The 19,906-nt window shown below is 39.6% G+C and overlaps 5 protein-coding genes, 1 long non-coding RNA gene and 1 other non-coding gene across 8 annotated transcripts; 4 read left to right on the top strand and 3 right to left on the bottom strand.

Annotated features, from left to right (window-relative positions):
- Nucleotides 1–1,044: 1,044 nt before the first annotated feature.
- On the top strand, nucleotides 1,045–2,289 carry LOC125580118. The gene is made up of 2 exons (XR_007317844.1): nucleotides 1,045–1,461; nucleotides 1,551–2,289. It is a non-coding gene; the product is annotated as an uncharacterized LOC125580118 (long non-coding RNA).
- Nucleotides 2,290–3,697: 1,408 nt separating this feature from the next.
- On the bottom strand, nucleotides 3,698–4,574 carry LOC106351283 (early nodulin-like protein 3). Its single transcript, XM_013791101.3, has 2 exons — nucleotides 4,339–4,574; nucleotides 3,698–4,255 (listed from the first exon to the last, which is right to left on the bottom strand). Exons 1-2 carry the CDS (start codon nucleotides 4,502–4,504, stop codon nucleotides 3,834–3,836), a joined length of 588 nt encoding a protein of 195 aa, XP_013646555.1. The 5' UTR covers nucleotides 4,505–4,574; the 3' UTR covers nucleotides 3,698–3,833.
- A 1,301-nt stretch (nucleotides 4,575–5,875) lies between these two features.
- LOC125579807 lies at nucleotides 5,876–6,755 on the top strand. Its single transcript, XM_048743662.1, has 2 exons — nucleotides 5,876–5,881; nucleotides 5,937–6,755. Exons 1-2 carry the CDS (start codon nucleotides 5,876–5,878, stop codon nucleotides 6,753–6,755), a joined length of 825 nt encoding a protein of 274 aa, XP_048599619.1.
- Nucleotides 6,756–10,448: 3,693 nt separating this feature from the next.
- LOC106349804 (potassium transporter 3-like) lies at nucleotides 10,449–14,275 on the top strand. Its single transcript, XM_048744099.1, has 9 exons — nucleotides 10,449–10,679; nucleotides 10,944–11,187; nucleotides 11,262–11,510; nucleotides 11,582–11,629; nucleotides 11,714–11,974; nucleotides 12,064–12,116; nucleotides 12,351–12,465; nucleotides 12,711–12,965; nucleotides 13,039–14,275. Exons 1-9 carry the CDS (start codon nucleotides 10,677–10,679, stop codon nucleotides 14,136–14,138), a joined length of 2,328 nt encoding a protein of 775 aa, XP_048600056.1. The 5' UTR covers nucleotides 10,449–10,676; the 3' UTR covers nucleotides 14,139–14,275.
- A 179-nt stretch (nucleotides 14,276–14,454) lies between these two features.
- On the bottom strand, nucleotides 14,455–14,538 carry TRNAL-CAA. The gene has a single exon. It is a non-coding gene; the product is annotated as a tRNA-Leu (tRNA).
- Nucleotides 14,539–14,810: 272 nt separating this feature from the next.
- LOC106346573 (reticulon-like protein B1) lies at nucleotides 14,811–16,569 on the bottom strand. Of its 2 annotated transcripts, XM_048744101.1 has the most exons (6): nucleotides 16,546–16,569; nucleotides 16,015–16,345; nucleotides 15,686–15,866; nucleotides 15,459–15,600; nucleotides 15,314–15,383; nucleotides 14,811–15,208 (listed from the first exon to the last, which is right to left on the bottom strand). In XM_048744101.1, the coding sequence occupies exons 2-6, from the start codon at nucleotides 16,277–16,279 to the stop codon at nucleotides 15,039–15,041; spliced, it is 828 nt and encodes a 275-aa protein (XP_048600058.1). In that variant the 5' UTR covers nucleotides 16,280–16,345; nucleotides 16,546–16,569; the 3' UTR covers nucleotides 14,811–15,038. The 2 variants fall into 2 exon arrangements, with proteins under 2 accessions (XP_048600058.1, XP_013641399.1); XM_013785945.3 differs by lacking the exon at nucleotides 16,546–16,569 and having other exon boundaries at nucleotides 16,015–16,363.
- A 1,402-nt stretch (nucleotides 16,570–17,971) lies between these two features.
- LOC106346574 (50S ribosomal protein L25) lies at nucleotides 17,972–19,532 on the top strand. Its single transcript, XM_013785946.3, has 3 exons — nucleotides 17,972–18,467; nucleotides 18,608–18,737; nucleotides 19,124–19,532. Exons 1-3 carry the CDS (start codon nucleotides 18,051–18,053, stop codon nucleotides 19,381–19,383), a joined length of 807 nt encoding a protein of 268 aa, XP_013641400.1. The 5' UTR covers nucleotides 17,972–18,050; the 3' UTR covers nucleotides 19,384–19,532.
- Nucleotides 19,533–19,906: the final 374 nt, after the last annotated feature.

Genomic DNA, 19,906 nt, shown 5'->3' with positions numbered 1-19,906 from the left:
CCATATAATTTTTAAAAACATAGCCATTCTTAAATATTTTTTGAATAAATAATTATTTTTAAATTTAATCAACTGAAAATAATATCCGTACAATTGTGTGAGTCAAATTCTAGTTTTATTGATGCATGTTATATATTAGTGCTGCATGTTTTAGGTAACATTTTAATGATGCACGTTTTTAAAAATTTCTATTATTAAAATTATGCACGTAAGGATAACTCATGAGTTTTTTGGTGGATTAAATGACATTATGTCTAAATTTATTTAAGGATATTTCATTAAGGTAACTGGAAAAGACAAACAATAAAATAGGAAGTTTAAATTCATTTAAGCATATTTCATTAATGTAACTGAAAAGACAAGTAATAAATTAGACAGTTTTATTCGTTTTAGGATATTTCATAAATGCAACTGAAAAAAAACAAGCAAAAAAAAGAAGTTTAATTAATGAAATTAGAACTTTTTCAAATGGGTACTTCTCTTTTAATAATATAGATGCACTAGCAAGAGGGTAAGATACTAGCAAGAGTGTAAGATTTGTAAACATTTCCAAACATGTGCAACAAAAAAGTTAACTTGTTTCCGTGTGTCGCTTGGTACAATCAGGTACATATATGTACGTTTGATAAGCCCTGATGTCTAATGATTGAAGTGTCCATTTTATTAAAAAATCCGGTTTATTTAAGTGGTACGATCGTCGTCGTTACAAAGTGAGAATTAATTATATAAAGAGTATACAACCATTCTAAAATCAAATTGGTGATATAAAGTCCAGATAAACTGACGGTTTCACTTCAATAATTTTTTTGATAAACCCTATCGGCTAATCCGATCGGCCTCGGAAAAAATGCACTTACTACTACAGAGTGGACTGGCTACCACAATGTCTGACCCGAGTTTGGAATACTTTCCGACTAATGCAAGTGTAAACTGATCATCTGTTACGATCCACCATGTAAACCACTTGGGTCAAAGCTCAAACTCAGACTGGCCAAGTGATGATAATTTAGTTCTCAGGAAGAATCGAGGCGATGACTGATATGGGTAAACACCAAACCCCAATAGATTGCCATTAGACTACCACCGCTTGGTTCACTTGGATACTTTGTGATAGCTTATCAATTTTTGTATTGATTGTGTATGGAATAAGTAAGATATAAAATGTGTTAAAAAAAAGGGAAAATTAGAAAAATGAGACACTTTCATCTTAGATTTGTTCCAATAAGATTTGTAGAGGATTATTTAGGTAAATAAGATTTATATTCTCTTTAATACCATTATACCCTTATAATTAACCAAATTAACCTTAATTAAAATTTAAATTAATTCGTAATTGATTTAAATTTTAATTAAAAAAAAAACACAAAAGGATTAAAAACTTGTTTACCCTAATATTTTTTCACTTCTCTTCTTCTCCGCCGTGTACCTTCAAGCCTTCAACCCTTTCAATGTCAATTTAGGGTAAGCGGAGAATCCTTATTTTTTTCATCGTAAATCATCAATTTTTTTGTCTCTAATCTCGTTTTTATCTTTCTTCTCTTTGTTCTCAGATACAATTCAGCGAATTGGGGATTTGTTCTTTGGTTTGTCAGACGGTCCTCTTCTCTCTCTACGGTTTCGTCGGACGGTATTCTTCTCTCACTACAGGTTTCGTCGGACGGTCCCTTCACAGTTTGATGTAAGATCTGGTCTAAACCACATTGCAGATCAGGCCTGACATCGAAAGGATCGAGAAATGGGTGTTACGCATTGCTTTTGATGATGAGAAGAATCCTTATCTACCGAAGGTTTTCTAACAGAGCCATCTTTGGAAAATTCTTCCCTAAGGTTCTACTTCATTCTTTGCCTGAACTGTCTTTGATCTTTGCTCTGATATGTACATATAATGAGCAGAGCGCTGCTAGAGCTACTGTGCCAGGAGGTCCAAGTGTACCATGTAGTACAGCGAAGGCTGTGGAATGGGACGCTGCTTGGTCACAGAACCTTGACCTGTCGGGTCGTGCGGCTCTTGGAGTTCATGTTGCAGCTTATGAGGAAGATAAAGCCGAAGATACCCGTCCTAAGAAGCTACAGGCAGAGAAAACTGCAGAAGGCATTGTTTGAGGATTAAACAAGGTTTATAACGAATGTTTGCATCGCACATTTCTCTTATTTTCTCAAAAGACAATACTTTATCATCTTCCGTAGGGTCAATAAGTGCCAATAAGTTGTCTCTTTAACTGAATTGTGTTAGGAGTTTCTGAGGATGTACCTAAGTTTCTGGTGATTTTCTATTTGTTTTCCTGAATATGAATCTTTCTTCTGTTACAAAGTTTCAACTTTTTTTTTTCTGTATGATGTATCGTTCAACTTTTTGTTTCATTTCAGTTTTGACTTTTGAGAAATTAAGTTTTGGGAATTCATACAACTTTGAATTGTTCAAACTAGATTTTGGTTCATTTCTTCTATATGTTCTTTAATTGGGTTTAAAAGGTCTATAAGCTAAATATATCATACAACAAACAATTAGACTTTGTGGCCCAATGGATAAGGCACTGGTCTACGATATATCACACAACCAGAGATTATGGGATCGATCCCTAGCAGAGTCTCTTTTGTTTTTGTTTTTAACGCTATCAGCCTCAACAACACGGCTCCTTGTTCAAATTGTTCCTTTTGATTTAGACCAGTACGAAGAGGAAAAGATCGGAGAAAGATCGTGGGAGTAGGAGAAAAACGTGGGAGAAAATATTCTATGAGAGATTTAGGGTAGATTTAGTTTAGATTTAGGAAACATCTTTAACCGAATATGGAAGTTTCCATATTTTTCGGATTTGTCTAGAATATGTATCCTACCTTACGCATAACATAGTAGAGTAGATGAGAAACACATTCTTCATTAAGCGTCACATAAGGTAAAAGGCAGAACATATTATGACAAATAATATAGATAAAGTATATCATTGCGTTGTAGCTATATGTCGTTATCAAGTTGTAGGTAGATTGAAGACAATTTTCTTGATTATAACGTAACAGATTATAGTTTCGTTAGAATATATAAGAAATGTTAGTTTACGCTATATACCCTGGATATATCTATGTATAAAACTTAGTATCCGATTTCTAAATTAAGTAGATTACTAGAATGTGTTTTCTAACTGTAGCTAGAAAATAAAATAAAATATGATTCAACTTTTTTCAAAAAAAAAAAATTAAGCATATATATTGTCATACTTATGTTTCCAATAGTCTTAATATTTTTTTACATTTTTAAAATTCAGTTTACTATTTTTCCCATAAAATAAGGGTAAAACATGTCTAGAATTGCCAAAAATATCAGAAGTCCTAAAAAGACAAATAAAAGTTGAGAGTGTCCCATTTTTTCAATTTTCCCTAAAAAAAACTCTTCGCAACTCCTAAATTTTTATTAAGTGAATTGAGGAAAAAGATCATTCAAATAGTTTAGACATTATACTTACCAACTCCGAAAAAACTATTATAAAAATTAATTATATATTTCAGTTTACAATACATTCCATAATTTTAAAAAATGCTTCAAATTGAATAAGATAAGAAACTATTTCTTATATATATCTTTGCAAAAATAAATATACGTAAATAAACCTCAGAGAAGAGAAAGAAAGTTTTGTCTGACACTATCTTAGTTTCTTGATCCTTCCATTTCTCTAAATACAATAGAGATGACGTCTCTGTACTATGCACACAAGTAGAACTTTTTATTCATTTACATGAGAAACAAAAGGGGAAAAATCAAAACAACAAACACCAATTGACACAAACTCAGGTGAAAAGACTCGTTAAAGAGTGAGAATAGAAGACAAAAGAGAAACTTCTTAGTGTAGGAATAGAGTGGAAGCAAGAGCAGCTCCCAAAAGAGCAGAGATAAAGGAAGAAGATGAGGAAGCTGCGTTTTTTGGAGTTTCTTGAGTAGGCGTAGTTGCTGGGGGCTCAAGGTTACTTGTGATAGGCGGAGACGGAGCGGCTTCTCCTGAGGGAGCCGGGGCTTGAGACGGTGGTGATGATGATGTAGCGTTGGTCTTGCCGTTTCTGTCAGCCATGACAATGACCACGAGCTTCTCGTTTTTGTTGCAGTTGTCTTTGTTTCCGCTGATGAAAAAGTATGGTCCGGAGTGGGTTAGTGCGAAGGATGTTTTCCCGTCAGCGAATTTAGCGGTTGGTGCATCAGTGTTGCAGCTGTCGTAAGCGTCTCTTGTGACCTGGAACACTGAATCTTGGTTTGGTTGGTAGACGAACACTGCGATTATATACATGGTGTTTGTGTTACATAAGAAAAAGAAACTATGGTTATTGTTTGGTCAGTACAGTGTGGAAACTTACGCAAAGAGTCGCCTACTTGGAATCTGCTCTGTTCTGCCCATTGACTGTAAACTTGAGACCCGGAAGGAATGGTCCAACCTTTTGCACCACCGACCATAAACTCTCTAGCGTAGGCTTTGTTAACAATCATGAAAAAACACACGAGACTTAACCCACGAAGCATCATTTTCTTTAGGGTATGTGATATCAAGATGTGCTATAGAGATGTACGTGGACTTTGTCGATGAGACATGATGAAAGGTTAGTGAGTTTATATAAAGGTGAGGTTTTTGAGGAAATGTTACAGAGAAGATTTTTCTTGTCTTTCTCAGATTCTAAGCAAAGCATAAATGCATGCTTTCAAGAAATGTTTTTTAGTTTGGAATCTCATGTAACTTGTTTCTTCTGTCCATAGCTTTTGTTCCTTGCTTCTGCATCTTTGATTTTGCATTTTAATACTATTCCAGATAAAGATAATAAAGAACAAAGAGATATTTCAAGAAAAAAAATTCCAAATTAAAAAACTAAGATCAAACAAAAGTATAATACAACATATCCATTTTTTCAATATAGATCAATCATATTACAAAGATCTTTCCACATCTGCTGCTTCTGATTCTTCAGCAACAGCATCAAAACACCAAACTGACCAATAAGGCTAACTTTAGTAATTAATCCATCATTAGTGCAAAAGCCGCTGCCATAGCGAGAACAAGTGACATCAAGACACTGATACCGTGTCTTTGTCCCGAGCTCTTCTTTGGAAAATGTTTTGGAAGCGCACATTCTTCCCCATTGAAGAAAAGTTTGGTTGGGAAACCGTCGCCTTCTGGTATATTCAGTCCTTTGATGTTCTTCTTTTTAAAGGAGATAACAGATTGTTGCTTGCCCGGCACGGGAGGGTCTCTTAGTGGATGGGTTCTGTTAACTTGACCCACAAGATAGTTCATATCACGTAAACCTTGGAACATAACGGTTCTGTTGTTTGGTGGAACACGTGTGCCATTAAAGGAGTAGACGTTTTCATACCCTGGACCTGCTTTTCCCATCTCAACGCGACAAACCAATCCTCAAACGCGAAGTCTCTCCAGTTGAAAACGGTTAACCTAGCCGTCCAACCGTCTCTGTAGTCCGTGTTAACGTGCCAGTTAATGCTGACTCCGCAGTTATCCGGACAAGGGAGTTTCTTGGGTATTGGCATGTGGTTTTGTTTGGCCCATGCTTTGGCTTTTAGGGTTCGGTTATCGAATGGAATAAGGAGCGCGTCTGGAGGGAGGAGGAGCGGGTTACGGTCAGCATTGCAAGTGGTTGTGGCAGACTGCAACAATGGAGACTCCGGCTTTTGATGAATCGGAACTCCATGTGGGGTAAGAGGGAGAAGGCTCGAAGAGAGCGGAGGCATAACGATTTGCCCCGGTGATTCTATTTGTCAATTATAAATTTCTGATGAAGTGCATTTTATGGAACTGCCGGGGGGCGAATAAACCTCAATTTCGTAGATCGATTCGGTATTTGGTGAAAAAATTCAGAACATATATTCTTAGTGTGTTCGAAACTCATGCTGGTGGAGAAGCTGCGGGTCGTATCTGTCAAGGTTTGGGTTTTGAAAATTCGTTTAGGGTGGATGCGTGTGGCAAGAGTGGAGTTTGTGGCTGTTATGGAGAGAGGAAGTAGGGGAGCTTGAAGTAGTGAAGTCCTCTGATCAGTATATCCACGCTAGAATAGGAAGTAGAACAGAGGTGATTAATCTGATTGTAGTGTATGCTGCTCCTTCTCCAAATCGTAGGAGTGGTCTCTGGGCTGCATTGGAAGATGTGATACGTGATGTTGTTGGCCCGGTGTTCGTTGGTGGGGATTTCAACACGATTATGAGGTTAGACGAGAGGAGTGGTGGGAATGGAAGATTGTCTGAGGATTCTTTAACATTTGGTGACTGGATTAATAACATGTCATTGATTGATATGAGTTTTAATGGCAATCAGTTTACATGGAAGAGGGGTAAGACTGAGAATAACTTCGTCGCAAAGAGATTAGACAGAGTGCTATGCTGTGCCCAAGCTAGACTGAAGTGGCAAGAAGCAAAAGTTTCACACCTACCCTTCTTGGCTTCAGATCACGCCCCACTGTATTTGCAGTTCACTCCAGAGGTAAAAGGGAATGCGTACCGACGTCCATTTCGCTTTGAGGCGGCATGGCTTCAACATATTGAGTTTCAAGAATTGATAGGAGCTTCATGGAACCGTGACATTGATACCAGAGAAGCTCTAACAAAGCTGGAAGTGACACTTAGGAAGTGGAACAAAGAGGTCTTCGGAAATGTTCAACGAAGAAAGGAGGAGTTAGTAATGGAGATCAAAGAGATACAAGAGAAGATAGAACATGAGCTTTCTGATGAGTTGTTAGTGAAAGAATGGAGCTTCTTAAGGAGTTTGAGATAGTCCTTGAGCAAGAAGAAGTTATTTTGTTCCAAAAATCGCGTGAGAAGTGGGTTGTGCATGGAGATAAAGAATACAAAGTTCTTCCACATGTCGACGATTATCAGAAGGAGGAGGAACCGAGTAGAGATGCTGAAAAATGGCGAGAACCAATGGGTATCAGAAGCGCATGAGTTGGAGGAGCTAGCGGTGAATTACTTTAAGAAGCTATACTCACTAGAGGATGTCGACACTGATACACATGGTTTATCGGAGAGAAGATTTGTGAGCCTCACGAGCCAAGATTATACTATTTTAAATAAGGCTTTTTCGGCAGAGGAAGTGGAGAAGGCTGTAAGAGACATGGGTAGTTTCAAAGCGCCAGGCCCGAATGGTTTCCAGCCGATCTTTTATCAGAGGTGCTGGGAGACAGTAGGGGATTCAGTGGTCAGATTTGCTACCCTTTTCTTTGAGACGGGGAAGTTACCAGAAGATACTAATGATGCTCTGGTGGTTTTGATCCCGAAAGTGGCTAAGCCAGAGAGTTTTACTCAGTTTCGCCCAATAAGCCTCTGTAACGTGTTGTTTAAAATTATCACGAAAGCCATGGTAGGGAGATTGAAGGGAATTATGAAGAAGTTAATTGGCCCTGCTCAGTCTAGCTTCATCCCAGGCAGACTAAGTGCTGATAACATTGTGGTGGTTCAGGAGGCTGTTCACTCGATGAGAAGAAAGAAGGGAAGAAAGGGATGGATGCTCCTAAAGTTGGACTTGGTGAAGGCGTATGATAGGCTGAGATGGGACTTTCTGGAGGACACGCTAAGGGCTGCAGGTTTGTTCGAGGCTTGGGTTGGAAGGGTCATGGAATGTGTATCTGGTTCCTCAATGAGCATTTTGTGGAATGGAGAAAAAACAGAATCGTTTAAGCCAGTGAGAGGGCTCGGACAAGGAGATCCTTTGTCCCCGTATCTGTTTGTGCTATGTATGGAGAGGCTGTGTCATTTGATCGATGAAGTGGTGGAGAATGGGAGATGGAAGCCTATCAGACTGTCCAGAGGTGGCCCGCAATTATCACATATTTGTTTTGCTGATGATCTAATCCTCTTTGCTGAAGCATCAGTGACGCAAATTCGAGTGATAAGAAAGGTGTTGGAGAAGTTCTGTAAAGCTTCGGGACAGAAAGTAAGCATTCCGAAGTCTAAGATTTTGTTCTCTAGTAATGTCACAAGGGGAAGAGGAGAGAGAATAAGCCGGGAAAGTGGGATTGCATCAACAAGGAATTTGGGAAAATACTTGGGGATGCCAATACTACAGAAGAGAATTAACAAAGATACGTTTGGGGAAGTTCTTGAGAAAGTGGCATCACGACTATCAGGCTGGAAAAAGCAAACTCTAAGCCTTGCAGGAAGGGTAACCATAACAAAGGCGGTTTTATCTTCAATACCAGTACACTCGATGAGCACAATATCCTTGCCTGTGAGTACGCTTGAGAAGCTGGATAGCTTATCAAGAAGCTTCGTGTGGGGCAGTGGACAACATCTAGTTTCTTGGGATAAGGTCTGCAGACCAAAGAGTGATGGAAGCCTTGGCATCAGAGGATCGAGAGATATGAATAAAGCACTGATAGCTAAAGCGGGATGGCGTCTTCTACAGGACACAAAAAGTCTATGGGCTCGGGTTATACGTTGTAAGTATGCAGTGGGTAATATTCATAACATATCTTGGATGGCAGCGAGAAAGAATGGTTCTTCTACATGGAGGAGTGTGGCATTAGGGATAAGGGAGGTGTTTTCTAAAGGCCACACTTGGGTCATGGGGAATGGAAGAGAAATAAAGTTTTGTACTGATAGATGGCTATCAAACCAACCACTTACAGCAGTTACGGTTGCAGAGTTACCAGAAGGTTTCGAGGACATAACAGCTAGAGACATGTGGGTAGTAGGTGGAGGCTGGGACTTAACTCAGATCGCTCCATTTGTGACTGAGGAGACAAGACTGGAGCTCGCAGCAGTAGTGGTTGATACTGTTACGAAAGGTGAGGATCGGTTAGCCTGGGGGCATACTAATAATGAGCAATTTACTGTAAAATCAGCTCATGACTTGATCACGCATGATGACACCCCAAGACCGTATAGGGAGAGTTCTTTAGAAGGATGTGGCATGTTGTGGCTCCTGAAAGAGTGCGAGTATTTCTCTGGTTAGTTGGACAACAAGCAATCATGACAAATGCAGAGCGGTATAGACGGCACCTTAGTGGGACTGATGTGTGTCAGGTCTGCAAAGGAGGAATTGAGACGATCTTACACGTTCTGAGAGATTGTCCAGCGATGAGTGGAATATGGGAGCAACTTGTCCCAGCAGTGAAGATGTACTCCTTTTTCTCAAAGCCTTTACTTGAATGGCTCTATGAGAATCTGAGGAAGAATGAAGAAGGGAGAGGAATTTCGTGGTCTACGAGCTTTGCTTTAGCTATATGGTGGGGATGGAAGTGGAGATGTGGGAATGTATTTGGTGAGAATCGACTCTGGAGGGACATAGTAGGTTTCCTATGGAACTTAAGTAAGGAAGTGATGGTAGCTAATGAGATCGAGAGAGGGCGGGGCATTGGGAGAAACAGGACCGAAATACTGGTGAGATGGACTGCCCCTCCGGAGGAGTGGATGAAGATGAACACAGATGGGGCTTCACATGGAAACCCGGGGCCAGCAACTGCGGGGGGGGGGGGGGGGGGGGGAGTAATGAGGAATGATAAAGGTGAGTGGTGTGGTGGTTTTGCTGTATTACTTGACAATTATAGATTGAGTAATAACCATTTGATGTAAAAAAAAGATTAGTACATAAATTTTAAAAATATTTGTAACTTTTATAAACATAAACATAATTAACTATGTATCCGAATTTTAATAAACATTTAAAAAATATCACAAAATATAAAAAGTTGATAAAATTGATGTAATACATCTAATATTAATAAAAAAATTGATGATATTTTCAATTTTCTCACAAAAATTCTGATAATTGAAAGAAGAAGAAAAAAACGAGTACAAACAACTGAAAAATATCTAGCCGTCAAGGGAAAAAGAAAAAGTTTTTTTTAGTTTCAAGCCGATGGCCAGAGGCTTCTATAGCTCTGACATCGGCTTGTTTGATTTGATTTGTTTCTTTTTCTTTGATTTGATTTACTTTCTATCACTTGGTTTGTTTAATTGTCAATTTATTTTAAATCTGGCAACGTTTTTTATTGTTCTTTTGTATGTTTTTTCCAATGGATTTGGTAAGACAAAAACTTCGGTTCAATTGAACCGTTTAGAAAAAGTAATTGACAAATATACTGCGGATGGTGACGACGGGTCTTAGCGGCTTCAATTGTTGATGTTCTTCATTTGATGGTGATGGAGTTCTTGCTGCAAACTATGGTTACTTAGAAAGACAACATGAAATTCTATGAAATGATAATCTCTTTGAGTCTATTATTTTCAATAGAGCAATATAAAGAGTTGTCTCGTCTCGATGACTCCTACTGGAGTATTAAAAATAGAGTGGCAATCGTTCCCAATTCAGTTTGAAACGTGGTGTTTTTTAGATTAATACGAAGATTATCTCCCTAGAGATTCAACTATTCCAGAAGTAAATATAGAGCTTTTATATGAAAAATCTTTGGTCATCCACACGTAAGATATATTTTTGTTAGTTTACTTTGGATCCATACTCGTGTATCTTTTTCTATATTTGTCTGAATTCTTTGCGCTTAATAATACAATCGAAAAAAAAACTGAAAAATACATTTATTTAATCATCTCGTCTCGATAGATAATAAACAATAGAAGATGATGGACAGCTTCCCTCTAGATTCAATTCCGAATCGTCTTCTCAGAACCCCCTAGTCTCTTTTCCTCTGATCGTCGACGAAACGACGCCGCATCTCACTCTCCGGCGGCTCCAATCATGGTACGTTCATCCATTCCATTTCCTCCCCCCCCCCCCCTTCTCCGCGCGTATAGCTGAATCGTCTGCACTCTTTAACCATTGCTTAAATCACGATCGCGATGATAGATTCTACTATCCTTTTCTTTTCCAATCGATCACTCCTGAAAGTATAATTGCTGTAATCGATTCATTCAAGTGAATCTCTGAGCTTTTCCATTGTATAATCAAATGTTCGCCAAGCATCTGTGTATGTGATTGTGACGAGAGGTGTTCCTATTGAATCAGGCTGATAGGAGAAACAGGTGTAACCAAGTCCTGCTTCTAGCGTATCAGAGCTTTGGCTTAGTCTTTGGAGATTTGAGTATCTCTCCTCTCTACGTCTATAAATGCACTTTCTACGGAGGGTTGAGGCACCACCAGACCCAAGATACCATCTTCGGCGCGTTCTCTTTGATATTCTGGACCATCACTCTCCTTTCACTCGTCAAGTACATGGTCTTTGTACTAAGCGCTGATGACAATGGTGAAGGTAATAAGCACATATATGGTTTATTGATATTTCATTTGTTTGATGTTTAATTGTTGAATTTTTATGTATTGCAGGAGGGATCTTTGCTTTGTATGCTTTGCTCTGCAGACACGCGAGATTCTCTTTGCTTCCGAATCAGCAAGCGGCTGATGAGGAAATCTCCACCTACTATGGCTCTGGAGATGCTACTAGAAACCTGCCTAGCTCTGCTTTCAAAAGCCTTATTGAGCGAAATAAAAGATCCAAGACTGCTTTGCTTATCTTAGTCTTGGTGGGAACTTCCATGGTCATTACCATTGGTGTCCTTACACCAGCAATTTCAGGTAATCAGCTAGCCCTTTACACCAGATTTTACTTTTACATATCTAGCTAACACTATATCCTCCTCTTGTAGTCTCTTCGTCTATTGATGGCCTTGTGGCGAAAACAAGTCTGAACCACAGTAAGTAATGTTTGGGATTATCTTATGTATATACATTCCGTCATTGTTATTTATTTTTCTTTTACCAATGTGTTACTTGCCTAGGTACTGTGGTCATGATAGCATGCGCTTTGCTGGTTGGACTTTTCGTTCTGCAGCACCGTGGCACAAATAAAGTCGCCTTTTTATTTGCACCTATAATGATTTTGTGGTTGTTGTCGATTGCAACTGTTGGCGTCTACAATATCGTCACTTGGAACCCCAGTGTATACAAAGCTTTATCTCCCTACTATATTTATGTATTCTTTAGAGACACGGGTGTAGATGGATGGTTATCCCTTGGAGGGATTCTTTTATGCATCACAGGTAATATAGTCTTTTATATTCTAAACTAAGACTCGACAGGTTTTCATGATATGTTATGTTTCATCTTGGCGATTGGTCTTTAACTACAGGAACGGAGGCTATCTTTGCTGAACTTGGCCAGTTTACAGCTACATCAATACGGGTGAGTTGAGCAACTTATTTAGCTCCTCATATCATGTAGCAGAAACCTCTTTGAAAGTTCCCTCAGCAAGCTTTAGGAATTGCATAGTACAGTTGCTAAGAGAATTTTTGTTTCTAAGAAAATCCATAAGCAATTGGTCACACGTATATTTGGGAAGGAATAAGAAAAATTATGATACACTATCGCAATCTGGTTATTGTTATAGTTATCTTACAGTCTTATTGTTCTATGCAGTTTGCCTTCTGTTGTGTTGTTTACCCGTGTCTGGTGCTTCAATACATGGGCCAAGCTGCGTTTCTATCAAAGAATTTTTCTGCTCTACCTACAAGCTTTTACGATTCCATTCCAGGTAATCATTTCACGTCTCATTCCTCTACTCCTTACAATCTCAATGAATCGCTGCGATTTTGGATAATTCCACTACAAGTCCCAAGAGTAGTACAGCCTTTCAAATGAATGAAGATGAGCCTTTAGTGTTTTGGATATTTTAGTGGTGCATCTTTAGATCCAAAGTTTCTGGTTTATTCTTCTCTATGCATTCATACACTCTTTGCTCGTGTACTTTGTCATATGTGTTTTGCTCTTGTTCTTCAGATCCATTTTTCTGGCCTGTTCTGATGATGGCTATGCTGGCTGCAATGGTCGCAAGCCAAGCAGTGATATTCGCTACGTTCTCGATTGTCAAACAATGCTATGCATTGGGATGCTTCCCGCGCGTGAAGATAGTTCACAAACCAAGATGGGTCCTTGGCCAAATTTACATCCCTGAGATCAATTGGGTTGTCATGATTCTCACCCTCACTGTCACCATTTTTTTCCAAGACACTCGACACATAGCTTTCGCTTTCGGTAAGGGCTTAACCTTCCATCAAACTATAGTTATCATCTTTTATCATTTAGCTAATCCTTTTATACTCTCCAGGGCTCGCCTGCATGACTCTAGCCTTCGTGACAACCTGGTTGATGCCTCTCATCATCAACTTCGTCTGGAACCGTAATATCGTCTTCTCCGTTCTCTTCATCCTCTTCTTCGGAACCATAGAACTCGTGTTCTTTGCATCAGCCTTAGCCAAAATCCCAAAAGGAGGTTGGATCACTCTCTTGCTTTCCCTCTTCTTCACCTGTATTACATACGTATGGCACTACGGCAGCAGAAAGAAGTACCTATGCGACCAGCACAACAAGGTCCCCATGAAATCAATCCTAAGCCTCGGCCCGAGCCTCGGGATCATCAAAGTCCCCGGGATGGGTCTTATCTACACAGAGCTCGCCAGCGGGGTTCCCGCCACATTCACTCACTTCCTCACAAACTTACCAGCATTCTACCAAGTTGTCGTCTTTGTCTGCTGCAAAACTGTCCCCATCCCTTACGTACCGCAGAAAGAACGCTACCTTATCGGCCGGATCGGACCAAAAACATACAGGATGTACCGATGCATTATCAGAGCAGGCTACAAAGACGTGAACAAGGACGGAGACGATTTTGAAGATGAGCTAGTGATGAGCATAGCCGAGTTTATCCAGCTGGAATCCGAAGGCTACGGAGGATCAAACACTGACCGTTCCATCGACGGTCGTCTAGCTGTTGTGAAAGCCTCAAACAAGTTCGGTACAAGGCTCTCTCGGTCTATATCCGAGGCCAACATAGCAGGCAGCTCGAGATCGCAGACGACGGTGACAAACAGCAAGTCGCCCGTTCTGCTGAGGCTGAGAGCAGAGTATGAGCAAGAGCTTCCGAGGCTGAGCATGAGGAGGATGTTTCAGTTCAGACCAATGGACACTAATTTCAGACAACCACAGGTGAAAGAGGAGCTGTTTGATTTGGTGAATGCTAAGGACGCGGAAGTGGCGTACATTGTTGGGCACGGTCACGTGAAGGCGAAGAGGAACTCGGTGTTTGTGAAACGGCTGGTGGTAAACGTGGCTTACTCGTTCTTGAGGAAGAATTGCAGGAGCCCAGCTGTGATGCTGAATATTCCTCACATTTGTTTGATTAAGGTGGGCATGAACTATTACTTGTGAGTGATTACAAAGAGTATCTGTCTATTGCTAAAATGTCTGTGAGGTTTTGTTGTTTTGTTTGATGGTTCGAGTTTCACGAATATGGATAATGGTGAAACCAATACGTTTTTCTTTTGTAATAAGAATATTTTTTTTCACACTGATTTTTTTTAGATTTGACATTTTGGTAAGTTGGACTTGGTCCCGTTTCAAACAAAACCGGTGATCATACAAACATAAATAAAGGCTCTGTTGGATCATATTCAACGTACAAGAAGCTGTGATGGTGATCTCTGAATTAAATTGACAAAATTTAAGCTTGAAAAAAATAGAGAATTGTCAGAAGTGGGATTTGAACCCACGCCCTCTCACGAGGACCAGATCTTGAGTCTGGCGCCTTAGACCACTCGGCCACCCTGACTTTTGCTTGTTTATCCACTTATATCATAATAGTCCTTCACTATATCGTATTCTCTCTTTTCATGGGTAGACAAAAGAATCATGTGCGTATACACCAAATCCTCCTTACCAATGTTTGGAACAGGTTTTGATTGAACAAGTAATTATTGTAGAACCGTCTAAAGCTTCTTGCAGCAACATTTTCCAACCAACTCGGTAATAAAGGTGAAGACCGGAAACAACAACTTACTTCTATGATCTATCCAATGAAATTAAAGACCTCCAAACAAGAGATTGCAAAACTGAAGATTCAAATAGTTATAAAGAGGTCTAGAGAAAAGAAAGAAGCAACACTAATCGTATCCCTTCCACGTTCACCAACAATGACAAGAAAAACGAAAAAAAAAACAAAGCAAGGAAATTCCACGTTCATTCACATAACATATTAAAAGATCTAACATAAAGCTTCAAACACCATTTCACAACACCCTTTTCTTGCTAATCACTCACCATTTTGTAAACCTAGTCTTTCTTCTTGTTCTTCAACGGGCCCATTGGGATCTTGCTCAACACCTTCTCGTCCAACACTGCGTACTGCTTCTTGATCTCGATCATTGCTTTCTCACCTAATGGGTCGACCTTGTCTTCGTACTTGTCGTATACAAGAGGAACCGTGAAGAGCAGCACAAGAGCTGTTGCAACAGATAAAGAGAGTTTAGTCATCACTCATCAGGTGGGTTCAGTTAGACAAGAGAAGCAAACAACTAAACACGTTATGGAAGGATTAAGCATTTTACCTATGTATGCCAACGTCAAGAAATTGAACCAGCCACCCATGATTGATAGAACCCACAAGCCGACTATAGCCTATTCAAATCCAATAACATATTGCTGTCAAAGATAAGGATCAACACAGAAAGCAAAGCTTCTACTCAAACTTACACAGAGAAATTTCTTGAGATCCCTTCCAGATGCAATCTCACGAAGAGAGGAGAGGCCACGGTTGATCTCGATTCTGAGTCCAGATGCAAGCTGAAGGATAGGCTCCTCAGGGATATGAACCTCAGGAATCTTTGGTGGTGACCTGACACAGAGAACCAATCATCAACATTTGAGAAACGAACCATATCAACCTAGGAACACGTACAAAAGCCTAGTCATAAACTCACTTGTTAATGAACATGGTGGCATTAGACCAGAGAAACAACACAGCGAGCACAACAATCATCACGTGGCACAGCAGAGTGAGAAGATGGTACTCCATCAACTCAAACAGAACCCACGCGGCCGTAGCACCGCCAAGCACACCACCAGATATCTTCTTGTCCTTCCACATGAATATATCCGCCGCTGCAAATACAAACCATCATCCCATCTATTAAAGCATGAAACTTTATACACAAGACTACAACTTTAAGCAAACCCAGATCCTAAAAAAACCAGATCCAAATCACACGAAATCAAAAACCAGATCGGAGCAAAAAAATTAAAAACGTACGCTTTCCACCGCCGAGAACCTTGTGCACAGGCTTCTCCCTTCCGAACAAGCGGTAGACTTTCGATTTCATAGACGACGGAGACTCCGGCTTCTTCGTCTTCTTCTCCTTGTACTCCTCCTCATCAGACGACGAAGACGACGATGAAGAATCACCGCCGTGGTGGATCTTCTCCGATATCTTGTCCATCAACGATTCCCTCTCCACAATCTCCACAGCTGGCTCCGGAGCCGTCACAGATTCGTCGTGTTTGTGTTCCTCAGCCATCTTTTCTCCGATTCGATTTCACAAGCTTCCAAGCTACGCCTTTGAGAGAAATATCTCGAAGAATGCCTTCAAATAGGAAAAAATAATAATCTCTAAATTTAATCTCGTCCGCTGGTATAATATTAATGATCTGAGCCGTTGGTTGGTTCGGTTCCGGGCCGACACGTTCGGTAACTTAACTAGGGCCATCTATGGCCTTGGGGGAGAAGAAAAAGCCAAAAGGGAAAGTGATGGGAACATAAACAATTTAACGAGGAGGAATCGACCTGTGACGACGTCAGAGTTAACGGTCCCCGTCGTTAAGGACGTTCACGTGGCAGAGGTTTGAGCTAAGTAAATTGGGGGATGTTCAGGTGTCACGCGGCTCAAGCAAGATGCTGTACGATTCAATCCCTTGGTCGCAGGACACGTGAGAGAGATTCAGCGATTCGTACATGAGTCACGTTCTTTCTGTCTGCGGAACGACAAAACAGCATTACTATAGTATTATCATTATACTATTATATAGTTTGTTCAGGTACCAGCAGTAAATAAGTATATGATAAACAGTGTGATTATTTTATGATTAAGGAATCAATGTGTAAACAGGTAATTAGTAGGTGGGAAACAGTTTTTTTTTCCTTCCTTTTTGGTGTTTTTGAGGTACTTTTTGTTTTTCTTTAACGAGGTCTTTTCATTGGAAAACTTGTAGACTTGTAGAATGTAGAGTGACAATAGGGCCCAATATGGCACAAAAGATGGATTCGACCTTAAATCACGCCCAGTACTAATTTCCACATGGGCCCAAGATAAAAGGTTTATTCGATCACAATAAACCGAAATGAAGACTAACCGTAACTGCAAACCGAAAAATGATGAAACCCCAATATTTTGTCTTTTGGAATTTGGAGGCTGGTGTTCAAAAAAAAAAAAAGGAATTTGGAGGCTTAGAGAAAAGAAAAACAGACAAATGAATTTACCTTGCACATGGAAGACGATGTGAAAACACATATAGAAGCTCCATTGTCCTTAACCCCATATCTGTATTTTGTGAAGCTGACCGATTATTCTTCTTTTAAATCTGATAAAACAATAATATAAATGAAGCGATAAGGTAATAGCGAGAAGAAAATGGTTAAAACAAAAATAATACCTTTGACTATAAAAGAATCAGCTATTGAGAGACGTGAGAGAAAGTTTATTTTTCTTCTTGTTTGGTCGAAAGAGCAAAGACGAGGTTATATATATTCACGATGAAAGCTATATTTTCGGTCCGGACGATTCTACCCTTATAAAATACTTACCATAAATTTCTATTGCCCTTTTTATTGCTCAAATTTCTATTCGTATTCACTCATAGTCACCACAGAATACTAGTTGGATTTGGTTTTGGTTTCCATACATTTCACTGAAATACACAAATCAAAGAAATTAAAAATATAATCAAATGATACATTTATTAAACAATCAAACCAAACCGTAAAAGGTCGGGATAAGGCTAAAATGGTCATTTACAAAACAGGCCGAGGGATTACACAAAAGAACATCCTTATGGAATATCCGTTGAATCACGCCACCTAATCATCAGGTTCAACTGTTGACCTTCTTCTCCCCTTCATTCCCATAAAATGGACTAAACTGAAGCTCATAAAGAAGCCCATAAGGCTTTTTAATGAGGCCCATTATAAATCCCTAAACGACGCGTTTCATCGGAGAAACCCCACATTTCTGCAACACAGTTCCTACACCCACTCAAGTGCTCGCTGTCTCCTGTCTCTGTCAAGTGTGGACAATGTTGCTCCGTCGTGCAACCGCCGCATTACCCAAAACCCTACAAAACCTCCGGCTATACTCTCCGGCAGCTACCTCCGCATTACCCCTAGAAACCCAACTAGACTACCTCCCTGGATTCCCGCGACCCGACCCGAAGCACGCGGAGACGATCTTGGCCGTTCCACGGTCTGATTCCGGCAAGAACATATCGGCGAAAGAGCGCAAAGCGGGCCGAGTCCCTTCGATCATATTCGAACAGGAGGATGGACAGCACGGAGGGAACAAGCGGCTTGTCTCAGTTCAGACGAATCAGATCAGGAAGCTGGTGACTCACATGGGTTACTCCTTCTTCCTCTCTAGGATTTTCGATGTCGAGGTTCGGTCTGAGCTTGAGTCCGGTGAGGTCGTTGAGAAAGTCAGGGCCTTGCCCAGATCGGTTAAGTCCCCCCTTTTTTATTGAGACATGATTTGGATCATAAGTGTGGTGTTTGTTTGTGTACATTGCGTTAAAGTCATCTGGTCTGATTGTGTTGGGTTATTAGTGTATGTAATTAACTAATCTAAAACAACTTTCAGATTCATTTGCACTCTGGAAGTGATGCACCGCTGAATGTGACATTCATAAGAGCTCCTCCTGGTACTCTGTTGAAGGTTGATATCCCTCTTGTCTTCATTGGAGATGATGTTTCTCCTGGTTTAAAGAAAGGTAACAAAAGTCTTTACTTTATTTATAAAAATTGTAGTTCCTTTGTTTTGATTTTCAGTTATTCCCTTCTTGGATTTGAGCGAGAGGCCGAGAGCTAAGCTTTGGCGACAACAAATAATTATATTTGATGTTTTAATAAACTTTAACTCGACAAGGGAGAAATCTATTTGCAAAAACACATTATGTTTGATGATTTATGCACTGTTTGCCATATTGCATGATATATCTTTGTATAAAATGACCTCTAGCGTTGTTTAGTGGCTTGTATCTCAGTTCTGTCACTTTTTTAAATTCCATCCCCATTTTTTTTTTTTTGGTATATTGGCAGCATCTAGTTTCTTGTTAGAATTTAATACTGTTCACCATTTTTCTTGATCTTTCTGCAGGAGCATCTCTGAATACCATCAAAAGAACCGTAAAGTTCCTATGTCCAGCAGAGATCATCCCTCCATATATAGAAGTAGATCTCAGCCACTTGGACGTTGGACAAAAGCTAGTAACCGGAGACCTCAAGGTTCATCCAGCGCTAAAGCTTATAAAGTCCAAAGACGAACCAGTCGTTAAGATTGCCGGAGGACGTGTCAGTGACCAACAAAAGGACCAGGGAAAGAAGGACCAACCAAAGAAAGACCAAACAAAGAAATAAACCGGTGAGTGAATCATATTAACCGGTGTAAACCAAAATGTTGCTCATACTTGTCTTTTGATTCTGCAATGCATCTTTCTTTTACATGTGAACGAGTTTATTTACAATAAGAGTAGAAATGGAACCAAACACAAAAATTTGATCTTTCAGTTTCAAACGTGTTTTCTTGCCCGGTACAGTCAAATGTAGGCTTTGATGATTTGTTGATCATCACGACACGATCTGTTTTAAGCTGAACAGACTTCTTGAAAATCTTTATCATCTTCACGCTACCCTCTTCTCTTAATGTCTGCATGTTTATTAATACTAATCTAACTCTGCGTAACCATTACATTTAGTTATTTAGTTAGTTAAACATATGATTAGCAAATTGAGTTGACAAGAAATAGAAAAATATATTTTAATAAGTTGTAGTTATCCTCTTTTTGGGTCAACTAAGTTATAGTTTATACAAAACAGCAAAGTGTTACAAAGGAAAAATATACAAAACAGTAAATACATCTATCCATATATATAAAGTAGA

Source organism: Brassica napus, chromosome C1 (assembly GCF_020379485.1).
Source record: "Brassica napus cultivar Da-Ae chromosome C1, Da-Ae, whole genome shotgun sequence".
In the NCBI taxonomy this organism is placed as follows: domain Eukaryota; kingdom Viridiplantae; phylum Streptophyta; class Magnoliopsida; order Brassicales; family Brassicaceae; genus Brassica; species Brassica napus.
The sequence above is the reverse complement of the archived record's forward strand: the minus strand, read 5'-3'. Positions and strand labels throughout refer to the sequence as shown.

Excerpts from the sequence above, each read along its gene's own strand:
- LOC106351283 (XM_013791101.3), bottom strand. The coding sequence starts at position 4,504 with ATGATGCTTCGTGGGTTAAGTCTCGTGTGTTTTTTCATGATTGTTAAC. Across the intron at positions 4,256-4,338 it reads CCAAGTAGGCGACTCTTTGC|TGTTCGTCTACCAACCAAAC; the intron begins GTAAGTTTCCAC and ends ATATAATCGCAG.
- LOC106349804 (XM_048744099.1), top strand. Across the intron at positions 11,188-11,261 it reads CGCTGATGACAATGGTGAAG|GAGGGATCTTTGCTTTGTAT; the intron begins GTAATAAGCACA and ends TATGTATTGCAG. Across the intron at positions 11,511-11,581 it reads CCTTACACCAGCAATTTCAG|TCTCTTCGTCTATTGATGGC; the intron begins GTAATCAGCTAG and ends CTCCTCTTGTAG.
- LOC106346573 (XM_048744101.1), bottom strand. The coding sequence starts at position 16,279 with ATGGCTGAGGAACACAAACACGACGAATCTGTGACGGCTCCGGAGCCA. Across the intron at positions 15,867-16,014 it reads GGTTCTCGGCGGTGGAAAGC|CGGCGGATATATTCATGTGG; the intron begins GTACGTTTTTAA and ends TTGTATTTGCAG. Across the intron at positions 15,209-15,313 it reads CTTGACGTTGGCATACATAG|CTCTTGTGCTGCTCTTCACG; the intron begins GTAAAATGCTTA and ends CTGTTGCAACAG.
- LOC106346574 (XM_013785946.3), top strand. The coding sequence starts at position 18,051 with ATGTTGCTCCGTCGTGCAACCGCCGCATTACCCAAAACCCTACAAAAC. Across the intron at positions 18,468-18,607 it reads TCAGGGCCTTGCCCAGATCG|ATTCATTTGCACTCTGGAAG; the intron begins GTTAAGTCCCCC and ends AACAACTTTCAG. Across the intron at positions 18,738-19,123 it reads TTCTCCTGGTTTAAAGAAAG|GAGCATCTCTGAATACCATC; the intron begins GTAACAAAAGTC and ends ATCTTTCTGCAG.